The sequence below is a fragment of the Cyanistes caeruleus genome, chromosome 19 (genome assembly GCF_971803275.1).
Source record: "Cyanistes caeruleus chromosome 19, bCyaCae1.hap1.1, whole genome shotgun sequence".
In the NCBI taxonomy this organism is placed as follows: Eukaryota; Metazoa; Chordata; class Aves; order Passeriformes; family Paridae; genus Cyanistes; species Cyanistes caeruleus.
The window spans coordinates 1645001-1658507 of NC_141719.1; the positions used below are offsets into that span (position 1 = coordinate 1645001).

At 49.5% G+C, this 13507-nt stretch overlaps 1 protein-coding gene across 1 annotated transcript in view; it reads right to left on the reverse strand.

Annotated features, from left to right (window-relative positions):
• The window catches only part of DNAH9 (dynein axonemal heavy chain 9), a 146045-nt gene that overhangs the window by 82047 nt on the left and 50491 nt on the right, over positions 1-13507 (reverse strand). The window contains exons 39-48 of the mRNA XM_086857114.1: positions 11753-11918; positions 10658-10760; positions 9573-9812; positions 6609-6770; positions 6160-6356; positions 5512-5674; positions 4406-4529; positions 3873-4015; positions 1479-1640; positions 438-671 (exon numbers count right to left, since the gene is read on the reverse strand). Coding sequence (XP_086713240.1) covers positions 438-671; positions 1479-1640; positions 3873-4015; positions 4406-4529; positions 5512-5674; positions 6160-6356; positions 6609-6770; positions 9573-9812; positions 10658-10760; positions 11753-11918 — 1694 coding nt within the window. The remainder of the gene's footprint in view (positions 1-437; positions 672-1478; positions 1641-3872; positions 4016-4405; positions 4530-5511; positions 5675-6159; positions 6357-6608; positions 6771-9572; positions 9813-10657; positions 10761-11752; positions 11919-13507) is intronic.

Sequence of the window (13507 nt, forward strand, 5' to 3'; positions counted from 1 at the left end):
CCTTAAAGATGGATAGCATAATGGAAGGAAAAATGAACATCAGCCTCATTTTAACAGCATGCACTATTTTGTTTGAAAGAGTCATGCTGAAGTTATTATAGATTTCCAGGATGCAACTCCAAAAGTCACTGACTGTCCTGTATTTTCTAAGCTGTTTTGTCACCACAGCTGAAATTTAACCATTAAAAGAGGATGGCAGAGTCAGCTGGATCCCAAACTCGTTTTATTTACCGAAATCTTTCAGTTACCTCCCAAATGCAGAAACTGGACACACGCCTCTCCATTCTCCTCTCCAGTGCAGAGCATCACTTCTACTCCTCCAAAAACCCAGCTCAAGCCAGACCAGCACCGGGATCCAGCTCAAATTTCTTCCCTGTAAAGTTCTCCTTCTAGCCAGACAAGAAAAACAAGGAAAACCAACCTCAAGGAGTCCTTACCTGTGCAGAAGTGCTCTTGAGCTTCTCCAGGCCATTCTCTAGGCGCTCCATTTTCACCTTTAAATCCTTGTCCTTTTTCAGCAGCAGGTTCTGGTAGAGTTTGATTTGCTCCAGGAAGGACTTGGGGGTGGTGTAGTTGTAGCGGCGCTCATTGCTGAGGTACAGCCGGGACATCTCGTTGACACTGATGTGGACGTGGGCCATGAATTTGCTTATTGAATCCTTGACTGAATCCTAAAGGTAAGATGGAAAGATGATGAGAAACTACTTTAAATAGAAAACTATATATAACACAGGTCTGTGCTGAATATAAAGGAATTTGGTAACTTCTCATTCTGCTGCAGCACAATCCAGGGTGTAACACCTAAGCTGATCCCTTTTCACTGTTATCTCTAAAATAACTTTGTTGCTCATGTACTTTATACCTCTTTTTATCTCACACATTATCTTATTCCAAGCAATTTCTCTACAAAATAACAGCTCTTTTAAGTATAAATTTGGGCTTTTTTCCTGTATAAATGGGAAAAGTGCACGCTCCTAAAAAGAAACATTGTAGGCTTTATTCTTCCTAAACCCTGCCTGGAAAAAACTAAATAAATAGAAAGGAATCTCTATTCTTGTAGCAGATTGTCATCACTGAGAACTTCACCTATTTTTGCCCTTGAGAATTCCAGAGGCTCAGACACAGGTGAGGAGAGCAGCAGGTTATTTTCTGTGCAGGTTTGGGGCTGCTCTTGTGCTGGCAGAGCTCTCCTTTCCCTGGCAGTGCCATCAGCTCCCAGTGACACCGCAGCGTGGTGCCCCTGGCTCTGCTACCAAGGTCCACAGCCCTCTCCAAAAGAAACATGGAATGTGCCTCAAGGGTGCTTTGGATGAGTTTGTTGCACTTCAGTGCTCCCAGAGATGCCCCTCTGGACAGCCACCTGCTGTCCAGGATGTGTTGGAGAGCAATCCAACCCTCCCTGCGGGACACGGGGCCACCCCTGGCGGTGGCCAGCGCTGTCCCCAGGGTCCCCAGCAGGAGCTGTGCTGGCTGCTCACCTGCAGGGTGTCCATGTCCCGCAGGAAGCGGAGGCTGACGGACTCCAGGGCCTCCCTGGGCCACGGCTGGAAGCAGTCGATGGTGGTGCAGCTGAACAGGGCCGGGAAGCGGCGGCTGCGGAGCCGCAGCTTGGGGCCCACGGGGGACAGGCACAGCGCGACCTGCGGAGGGGACAGAGGGATGGGCAGGGCAGGGGATGCCTCAGTTTCAGCTGTGATCTGTTCCAGGTTCTGCACTGGTACCTAACTCTGATCTCCACACAAAGTGTCAGCAAGGTCTCCTCACAGCTCAGGCACACACAACAATCCTTCTCCAGCCCCACAGCCAAGGACACCGCTGCAGCTCCAGGCCCAAAAAGTGCAACCAGCAGGGAATTGAGGAGAGCAACCTGGGAGGATGGGACTGCATCACCTGCAGCTGGAATTGCACAATTCAGCCCAACTGGAAATGGACCAGAACTGATCCAAGGGTGAAACTCCTGAGCCAGGGCCCATCCTGGCTGCAGCCACGGCCGGGCTCTTGCAGTGCCCAAGGTGCATCCTTGGAAGGGCTTTTAATAAATCCCTGCTTTATTCCTTTAACCCTGCCCAGCCTCTGCTCCAGGAGCCTCTCCAGGCACCACAGGGAGAGCAGAACCTGCCCCTGCAGCCCTCGGGCTCCACCATCCCCTTCCCTTCCCAGGGAGGATCCCACCCCACCAGCTGAGGGACCACACAGTGTGGATGTTATAAATGAAATATAATCATTGACTTTCACATTTATGTATTAATTTTTACAAGTTACTATTGATCACAACGATTTTAACACATTAACATTATTTCTAATATAGTACATAATTTTAATATATTTTAAATAAAATATTTAATTAATTAGGATTTTAATATAGTACAATTTGTTATCACTTTTAACTGCTTTTTGATATGAAAAACATTTATAGTATAATCTACAAAAGTCAACTTTTTATGCACTGCTGCATACAAAATTTATAGTATATAAATATTTATATATAAATATATATTTACATTTATATATATAAATATATACATATTTTTATATTATATGTAATTTATAGTAATTTATAATATATACTACATAATATTGTATATGCTATACTGTACAATGTAGTATATATTAATTTATATTATAGTATATACTGATATTATACTGATATTATATCATACTAATATTATATTATATTAATATTATATACTATATATTAATATATTATATTTTATACTAATATATAGAGTATATCTACTAATACATAATATATATTATATTTTATATTATACTAATATAGTATAAACTAATTTATACTATAAAAATATGCTACTTATATAAACTGTGGATAACTTATATAAATAGTAGTGTAATATATATAACTTCACATAATATTAAAGTAAAGACTATATAATATTTAATACTTTTATTTAACTAACTCAAATAATTGTGTGAAATAACTATATTAATTAAATGTATTTGTAAGCTATCTTATCTGAATGGTAAAATAACAATGACAAAAACCAGGACACCAAGAGAAAAATTTACTGACTATCCAGTTATAAAGGTGTTAAAACAACAGAACAGAGCCTCAAGAAAAAATAAAATATATTAATTCAGTCTACAGAATGACATGCAAACAAGTCAAAAGTTAAAACCAAGCAAAAACATTCCCAGAATATATAAACTCACAAGAACGTTGAAATATGTATAAACCTCCTGAATATATTTTTAACCAATATAATGAAAACAGTATATAAGAAAATTGTTTTGAGATAACCAGTGTGCTTCTGGCAGTTTGCCAAGCACCTCAGTGCTGTGCACCATCCCTTTTATCCCTTATTAAACTCTTAAAAAATTATAATTTATTTATATGTTTATATATAAAATATTATAAAATTCATCACAATTATAAATATTTATTTATCTAATAATCATTAATTATGTTTTGATAGATAAATACATTGGAAAAATAATATAATATAATATAATATAATATAATATAATATAATATAATATAATATAATATAATATAATATAATATAATATAATATAATATAATATAATATAATATAATATAATATAATATAATATAATATAATATAATATAATATAATATAATATAATATAATATAATATAATATAATATATATAATAATGAAGGGCTGGTTTTTGGCCTTGGTTCCCAGAAAGAACCAAGATAGGATGGAGCCCCTGGGGCTTGGAGCTCTGGAATTTTGTCTTTCAGGGTAGGGAAAAGGTAAGGAAAAGTCCTGGAATTAGCTACCAATACAATAATAGGCCCCAAATATGTGTGTAAAGAACACAGAGAATACATAAAAGGAAAAAGGAAAAAATATAATTCATCACCAGCCCCTCGTGCTCCACCTCACCTTGAGCTGCCGGCGAACCCGCTCGATGAAAAACCTCCAGCAATTCTCCCTGGAGTCCAGCAGGCCCCGGCCTCTGACTTCATTCCTCACACTGCTGATGATGTTTTCCACTTCATCATCAGGGAAGAGATCTGGGATTTCCCCTAGGAGAAGGGGGCACGTTTGGGTTTACAGGTCTGGGTGTTGCTCTAGAGGGAAGCTGCTGCCTCCCTCTTCAGGGGCTCAGGTAAGTCCCCTCCTGAGGAAAAACCCCTGCCCAGGTGTCCCTGGGCCCCAGAAGCACCAAAGGGGCACAGAAGGTCATTCTGCTGAAAAATAAACACCCGTGAGAACAAACTTCCTTATAAAACACAAGGGAAAGGAGCGTAGAATAGAGTCAAAGCACAGAAAACCCAGGTTTTTTTAGCTCTGCAGTCTAATTAGATTACAAAAGCTCATTTCATCATTGCCCCTTTGTCTGTTCCAGAATTCCAGGTGCTACCAGGAGCAAAGCCCCACTGGAGAGGAGGAAAAGCAGAGCATGAGGGTGGTACCTGATGCCAAGAAGTCGTTCACCAGCACCAGGAACTGCTCGTCCGCCAGCTGCGCGTCGCTCAGCAGGAACACGGAGCCCACGCTCTTCAGCCCAGCCTTCAGGTACAGGTTTGCCAGGTCTGCCTGCAGGTGGAAAACCAGGAGGGCTTACACCTCCACGCTGCAAAGCATGGGCCAGACGTAGAAATGGGATCATTCAGAACCTTCCCAGTCTCTGGGAAACATCAGCACAGCCGAGGGCTGGTGCTCGGGGCTGGGCTGGGACGTTCTCATGTGTGGCCAGCTCAGGGCACTGCCAGGAGAGGACAGGTCTGGCTGCAGACACACTCCAGCAAGGCATTTGCTGCTCTCCACAGCACCACGTCATGTCTAGGGTGTTTCAGTATGTCAGGGACACAGAATCGTTTAGGTTAGAAGAGCCCTCTAAGGACATCGACCCATCATATCCATCACATCCATCACATCCAGCTGCTCCCCCAGAGGGGCCAAGGCCACCACTAACCCAGGTCCCCAAGTGCCACATCCACACTTTTAAATCCCTCCAGGGAACTTTCACCGCCTCCCTGGGCATCTGTGGCAGGGCTGGACCCCCCTTTCAGTGAAGAAATATTCCATAATATCCACCCTGAGCCTCCCCTGGCCCAGCCTGAGGCCATTCCCTCTCCTCCTGTCCCTGTTCCCTGGGAGCAGAGCCCGACCCCTCCGGCTGTCCCCTCCTGCCAGGGACTTGTGCAGAGCCAGAAGTTCCCCCTGAGCTCCTTTTCTCCAGGCTGAGCCTCTTCCCAGCTCCCTCAGCTGCTCCCAGCTCCATCCCTGCCCTGGACACGCTCCAGCCCCTCCATGTCCTTCCTGTGCTGAGTGTCCCAGAGCTGTCCCCAGCACTGGAGGTGCCCCAGCAGTGCCAGCACAGGGGACGGGCACTGCCCTGGCCCTGCTGCCACCCCAGGACTGGCACATTCCAGGTGGCCTTGTCCTCTCCCACCTGGCCACACCTGGGCTCACAGTCATCCTCCTCCATTCTATTTCCCAACACCCAACAAACCTTCAGGGCAAATTCTGCTCTTTATCTCCTTGCCCTCCACCTCAGCCCTTCAAAGTCCCCCACCTTGAGGTCAGGGACACCGTAGCCTTTTCTCAGAATGATCTGGAAGACTTCCAGGGAGCTGAGGAAGGCTGCCAGGCGGGTCAGGCTCTGCTTCCCGCTGCCTCCCACGCCGACCAGCAGCGCGTTCCCCCGCGGTGCCTCCAGGATGCGGTTGATGCGGCAGCTAAATTGAAGCATACAGAACCTCTCGTTAATAAGAGCATTTTCCTATTTCTCTGCCCGCTGCTTTTCAATACATATTTTATTCGCTAAGAAATTGTTTTCTGAGCGGGGTGAAGAACGTCAGTCTGGGAGATGTGGCAGAAATCAGTGCCAGCACAGGGGACAGGTGCTGCCCTGGCCCTGCAGCCACCCCAGTGCTGGGGCAGCCCAGGGGCCGCTGGCCTTTGTGCCTACCTGGTCACACCCTGGCTCATGTTCTGTCACCAGCACCCCCAGGGCCTTTTCCCAAGCAGCTTTCCCTGCTCTCTGCCCCAGCCTGGAGCATTCTGCAGGGTCATTGTGCCCCAAGTGCAGGCACTTGGCCCTGTAGAAGGACAAATTATTTGCCTCAGCCCACATATCCATATTCCTACATCCTCCAGAAAACTCCACAAAACCATCTGCACAGACAAATGATGGGGACATAAAGGCAGAAAAGCCCCTTACACGTGGCACATGGCATCCTCAAACAGTACCAGGTTCATGGCAGCATTGACATCATTGTAGCTGTCCAAGGCTTCCACGAGGATCTGGTTCAGCTCCTCCCAGCTTGGAACTGGCCTATAACCAGGTTCCCCGAGGCCTTTGGCAAAATGGCAATAAATATTCATGTGTTTAACCTGCTCTAAAGTGTCTTCAACGTCCTGTAAAAGAGAAGAAGATAGTATAGAACAAATAGAGGAAAACCCACTGCAGCTCCGAGCCACCTTCCAAGGAAACTACCGTGTTCCAGCCTTTTTGTGTCCACAACTTTGCACCTGCGTGTCAGAAAAGGGGAAAGAGGCACAGGAGTGAAAGAGTGAGAAAGGAAAACCCCCAGTACTGATTTCTCTTCCAATAAACCCAATCTGTCCCGTTGTCATCAGAATTAGACCTCAGCAGACCTCAACCCTTACATCGTAGCATTTCTTCACCATCTCCCGCTGGATTTTATCAAAAGTGTCACAATCCATTTCTTCAGCCATCCTATCCCGGTACACCCTGTTTGACTCGTGCAGGTAGAGCTTCACCAGGTCCTGGGGCTGCTTCAGGCATTCAGGGGTAGAGAACAGGAGGCCCTGTGGAGAGCACAGACAGTCAGGAAACCCAGGCTTGACCCTGAGGGACCCCAGGCCAGCACCCACCCTGCTGAGTCCCCCTTAGAGCAGCCTGCACCTGAGCCCACACCAAACCCCCCAGGGATGTGTCCTTTGTTAATCCAAAACTCCCAGAGCTGCTTCTCAAACAGAAGGGTTTGAGTTGGAAGGGGCCTTAAAGATCATCCCATCCCACCCCTGCCATGGGGACACCTTCCCCTGGCCCAGGCTGCTCCAGCCCCAATGTCCAGCCTGGCCTTGGGCACTGCCAGGGATCCAGGGGCAGCCCCAGCTGCTCTGGGCACCCTGTGCCAGGGCCTGCCCACCCTCACATGAAGGAATATCCCAATATCCCATCTAAACCTAATCTCTGTCAGTGGGAAGTCATTCCCTGTGTCCTGTCACTCCATCCCTTGTCCAAAGTCCCTCTCCAGCTCTCTCAGAGCCCCTTCAGGCACTGGAAGGCCACAGTGAGGTCACTTCAGAGCAATCCTCAGGCTGAACAACCCCAATTCTCCCAGCCTTTCTTCAGAGCAGAGCTGTCCCATCCCTCTGATCATCCTGGTGCCCCTCAGCAGCTCCAGGTCCTTCCTGGGAGGTCCCCTGGTGCTGCGACCCCTGAGCTGGACAAGTGCTTCAGGTGAAGTTCGACAATACAGCACAGAGGGGTAGAATCACCTCCCTCAACCTGCTGCCCAAACAGCCTGGGGTGGCTGTTCCTCACATCCTTTTGGAGGTTTCTATCCATCACACCCATTTCAATCCCCCACCCAGCCTCCCCTGGCCGGGCTGGGGTCCTGCTCCCAGCAGGTGGGGCCCTGCAGAGCCAGGCAGCAGCCCAGACTTGTGGTTCTCCCATCCCAACCCCATGCCACGAGTGCTTTGTCAAGAAGGAAAAATGGTTTGGAAACGTTACTGGTGGCTATTTTTTCTTTTAATCAATTAATTCTAATTAGGTGCATTCTGCCTGCAGGAAATATCAGTTGCTGTCTGCTTAGCACAGTATGTTTACCATGAACTCCATTAAAATGCATAAAAGAATTATATTTCAAAGAGGTGTCGCCTATACTAAGCCTATTAGCAGCACACAGGGTTTTCAATGGTATGAATTAAACAGACAGCTTTTATTCCTAACATCTAATTATTTATACATTAAATATTAAATGCATTGAAAGCAATGTAAAGCAGGCCCTCTCAGCTCACTGGTCCATGGCTCAGATTGTTTGGGTTTCACATCTGTCATTACAGCTGTCAAATTATTTTATTTATTCCAGAAAAAAAATAAAATTGGTGAGAAAAGCTGACAACTCAAAGAGAGGAAGGAGAAACACATCAGATCTTAAACTGATTAAAACAGAATTCAGAATCACTCAATCCCTCTCAAGGGACTGAATCTAAAGACCCCACACCCCAAAAACAGCAGGGACACATGGCTGTGGGTCACTGCATCTGGGATGGAGGTGGGGCCAACATTAAAAAGAAACAAACAAAAAAGAGGATAAGAGGATGGAGAACCCCTCGAAAGGAGAATGAGGAGCATTCCTGTCACCACCCCCTGGCCCAGAGCTGGGATCTGGCAGGATGTTTTCTGTTACCCCCCAACCCTGGCACATTCAGCAGATCAAACTAAAGCCTCCCACTCTCTTGATGCTTCTGTTCCCTCCCTGCACCTCTCAGAGCCCAGATGAGCTGAAGGCAGATTTAACACAACCCACATCTCCCGTCCGAGCTGCTGATGCTCAGCTGGGCACAGGCCTCACTCCTTCCTGACACACTGCAGTTATTCCCTTGCTCAAGGTCCTGGTCCCACATTTCCCTGTCTGTCATTCCTTCAGCTCCTGTCTGGCAGGCACAAGCACTGAACTTGCACGTACCCACTTTGTGAAACAGATGTTAACAAGGACAGTGACAAATTGCCAGCTGGGGGTTTAGAACAGGCTATGGTGCTGACCCTCACTTTGGCTGCTGAGGAATTTATCAAATTTTATTAATCAGCCTGAAACTCTGAAAGGCTCTGTGAGCAGTAACACCGGCTGCTTCAAAGCAGGAGACTGCTGGGGAAAACAGAAAAACAAAATCCCACCAAGGATGGAATACAACACTTCTGAAGCTGAACAACTTCACTTTGGTACAGTGGCTGGTAATTCAGTTTCAGTGGTAAAATCAAAGCTGGTTTGGGTTGATTTATCAGCTCTTTAAATGCCATCCTGCATGCACAATGCTGAGCACCTGAGAGTGCCACCAAGCTGTCCTGGCTCTGGCAGAGCAGCTGAACCAGTCACTGCTGTCCTCTCCTCAGGATCAGCAGCCCACAGAGCACCCAGACCCTGCCCCATGCAGGAAGAGCTTCCCTGTGTGCTGAGGGGTGCCATGGACCCCCACACCCACACCAGTGGGGCTCACCAGGACAAGCCCAGCTCCATCACACCCACAGGAGCCCAGAGTTGTCTCCAGTTTGTCCTTTCTCCAGCCAGAGGACACTTCACACCCCTCAAAATCGACACCTCCTTCTGGAACTGTGCATCCCTCCCCATTGGCCAGAGGAGGCTGGAAAGTAAATAAGCTTTTGACTGATTTTTCCCCAAAGTCATGGGTGATGGCTCTGGAATCCTTCCAACACCAGTCAAGAGTCAGGGAATGGCCCAAGGTCACCCCTGTAGCTCGAGGGACACCCATGCCATGTCATTACTGAGTGGGACACTGTGTCTGCCTCAGCAAGGGCCAGAGGGACCTCAGCTGCCCGTGACATCAGGACAAACCCCACAGGACAGGAGCTGCACTTACTTGGAAGATATTGGAGAAGTCTCTGAGGTTGAAAATGTAGTGGAACTTGACAGCTGTGGGCAGGAAAGTGGCAGCCACCCTCCGATGCAGCCCCAGGGCCAGGGCAATGAGCTGCTGGGCTGATTTTTGCACAGCCTCTGAGAAATTCCCAGTGGCCAGGTGCTGCACTAAGATGGTGCTGTAGATCCTGGACAAGGCGTCCTGATCAGGGTTGGAGAGAGCGAAGACACAGAAGTGACGCTGAGAAAGAGAAAGTGAGATGTGGAAAGGTCAGAGAGATGGGAAACCACCAAATCACAGCCCTTTCTGTGGCTGGACACAGCTCTGAACAATCTCATCTGGGCTCCACTTCCCAGGAAAGGTTGGTCCAGATGATCCTTTGGGATCCCTTCCAGCCTGGGATGCTCTGTGGTCTCATGACTTGTGAAGTCCACCAGAGCAATGTGCCAGCAGAGGACAGCTGGCAGATGCCACCTTCTGCTGCCTTGACAAAGCATTTGCAGTGGCATTTCATGAGAGAAGCTCAGTCCCTTGAAGATCTGAAAGGTCTGAAGGTCCCCTGGGGAAGCTCAGGCCTGTCTCTGGCAGGAGCAGCCCCTGGGAGGTGCCACCTCCCAGAAGACCCTTTGTTGATTAGGAACTTGCAGAGGAAGAGAACATAAAATGATTAAGGTTAGAAAAGACCTCTAGAATCATCCAGTCCAACCTTTGAACAAATCCCAAACCATGCTGTGGAGTGCCACATCTACTCATTTTTGAACATATCCAGAGTTGGTGACTTCACCATTTCCCTGGGCTGAAATTTCCAATGCCTGACTAAAAGACTTCCAAGAGCTATGGTCCAGCAGTAAATATCAGCTAGAGGAAGGTAAAAATCTGCCTGTCTGAACCAGATGTTTTCCTGGGAGTGGGTGTCCAGCTGGCTGGGAACTTGTGACTTCTTCCTCCCACTGAGCAGCAAAACAAGAGGAAACACAAGGGAGAAAGGCAGCAATTCTGCTGCCTGTCCATCAGGATCTGCTTCTCCTGAAGCCTCGAGCCTGAGCAATCCACCCAAAAGTCAAGGCTGTGGAGCAAGGCTTTACCTGGAGCCGGGGGTTGATGGTGAAGCTCCCTGCAGTGGGGTTCATGCAGGACACGTACTGCACGTTGCTGATCTCCTTCAGGGACAGCCTGCTCCTGTCGTACCTTGGGGCACAGCAAAAGCCACAGATGGTGACCACAGCCAGGTCACTGTCCCCTGAGTGTGTCTGTGAGCTGCCAGGACCCTGCTGGCTTCAGGGGGCCCCAGAGGCTGCTGTGTGTCTGCACAAAGCCCAGCACACAGGGGGAAATCCAGGGGGGAAATCCTGCAGCTGACATTTCCATCAGCTGGTAACAAGTGCTGAGCAAAGCTCTCAGGCCAGACCCAGCATTGGCACGGAAATTGTGGGAAACCACAGGAGTGCCTCTGGTCCAGGAGAGCCCCTGGGTCACTGCTGCAGCCAGAGCAGCCCAGGGGAGCTGGAGCTGTGCTCCTGTCCCTCCTCAGCACCCTGGGCTGAGCAGGGCACTGGGGCTGCAGTGCCCAGAGGTGCTGCTGAGAGCAGGGCAGGGAGCCTGGAGCTGCCTGGGATGGGACAGGTGGCACTCGGTGTCCCTTCCACGTGCCATTGCTCCCAAACATCCCACACAGCTCTCTTCTTGCCCAGCTCCCCAGCACCCACAGCCCTGAATTTCTGCTTCCAGCCCGCTGTGGTTGGGGAGATTTTGTTCAAGTCTGGGCACACACAGAGCTGAGAAGACTGGGAATGTCTCTGTGTCTCTGCCTTGTTTCTCCTGTGGGAGAGCTGTGAGTATTCCTGTCCCACTGCCTGTGGTGTAAAACACTCCTTCCAAAACACAGCTGCTGGTTTTCCTACAGATTACCTCTGCCTGGAAAATGACTGCCTGCTGCTGCCTGACTGAAAACAGCATCAGGAGCTCCCAGCAGGGCAGTCCATGGCCTCCCTCCATGCTCAGCACCACAGGGGATGTTTGCTGGGGCCATGGGACACCCCAGGGTGCACAGTGCTCTCCTCACCCACAGCCTGCCAGCCAGCTCCAACACAGGGAAGAGGGCTCTGCATTCATCTCAAACCCTGTTCCCAACACCAGACTGCACAAAAAGGTCTCAGCCCAGAGCCCCAGCAGCCTCGTACCAGTGGCCATAGTCCAGGTGCTGCCTGAGCAGGGTGTGGGGCTGCACGGTGCCGTACGCGTCCACCTCGGGCATGTTCAGGTCGTCCATGAAGTACACCAGCCTCTTGCTGCCTGGAGGGCCGTAATTCCTGCCAGCCTTTTTCTCCAGAGGCTTCTCCAGCACACCTGTAGAGGCAGCAGTGACTGGGAGTGATTGCTCAGCCCAGCCTCTGCCTGCTGGGAGCAGCTGATGCCTCAGTTTCAGCTGTGATCTGTTCCAGGTTCTGCACTGGTTCCTAACTCTGATCTCCACACAAAGTGTCAGCAAGGTCTCCTCACAGCTCAGGCACACACAACAATCCTTCTCCAGCCCCACAGCCAAGGACACCGCTGCAGCTCCAGGCCCAAAAAGTGCAACCAGCAGGGAATTGAGGAGAGCAACCTGGGAGGATGGGACTGCATCACCTGCAGCTGGAATTGCACAATTCAGCCCAACTGGAAATGGACCAGAACTGATCCAAGGGTGAAACTCCTGAGCCAGGGCCCATCCTGGCTGCAGCCACGGCCGGGCTCTTGCAGTGCCCAAGGTGCATCCTTGGAAGGGCTTTTAATAAATCCCTGCTTTATTCCTTTAACCCTGCCCAGCCTCTGCTCCAGGAGCCTCTCCAGGCACCACAGGGAGAGCAGGATCTGCTCCAGGAGCCTCTCCAGGCACCACAGGGAGCCCCAGCCCATCCACCTGTGATGTTTATGGCTGCTCTTGGCACAGGACACTGCTCCCAGCAGGACAGTGGCTGTTCCCAGGTCAGGGGCCCTGTCTGAGGCTGGCAGGATGGTGGCTGTCCCCAGGCTGTGGCTGGGAGCCCTGAAGGGCACTTTGGGCCGACTCCATCCAAATCACAAAGTTTTCAATGCCTCCTCACAAAAAACACCACAGCATACTGTGTCTGCTGCAAGCCAGGTCTGCTTCAGAGCAAACACAAGCTCCTCAAGCAAGATAATGCCTTTTGCATCCCTCCTGCATTTTTGTTTTAACCCAGTCCTCCTGGCTGAGATTAGCCTGATCCCAGCACAGCACTGAGTCCCCTCCACTGCCTGTGTCCCCAGGCACGGACAGCAGTGGCCTGGCACTGGGATGGATCCAAGCAGGTGCTGGAACACAAAGCCCATGAGCTGATTTTGTGAAAGAAAGTGCAGTTTTTTCATCTTTTAGATAAAGGAAAAGGGTGGTTTTAGGGTCTGGACAACTTTCAAACAGTCAGAATAAAATTACCTACAAAAATACACCAAAGAGAATCAGAGAATCACAGAATGGTTTGGGTTGGGAGAGACTTAAAGATCATCTCATCCCACCCCTGCCATGGCAGGGACACCTTCCCCTGGCCCAGGTGCTCCAGCCCCAGTGTCCAGCCTGGCCTTGGGCACTGCCAGGGATCCAGGGGCAGCCCCAGCTGCTCTGGGCACCCTGTGCCAGGGCCTGCCCACCCTGCCAGGGAACAATTCCTGCCCAATATCCCATCCAGCCCTGCCCTTTGTCAGTGGGAAGCCATTCCCTCTTGTCCTGTCCATACATCCCTTGTCCCCAGCCCCTCTCCAGCTCTCCTGGAGCCCCTTCAGGCACTGCAAGGGGCTCTGAGCTCTCCCTGGAGCCTGAGTCCTGAGAAGAGCAAGGAAGCTGAGCAAGGAGAGGCTGAGGGAGCTGGAAAGGGGCTCAGCCTGGAGAAAAGGAGGCTCAGGGGGCCCTTGTGGCTCTGCACAAGTCCCTGGCAGGAGGG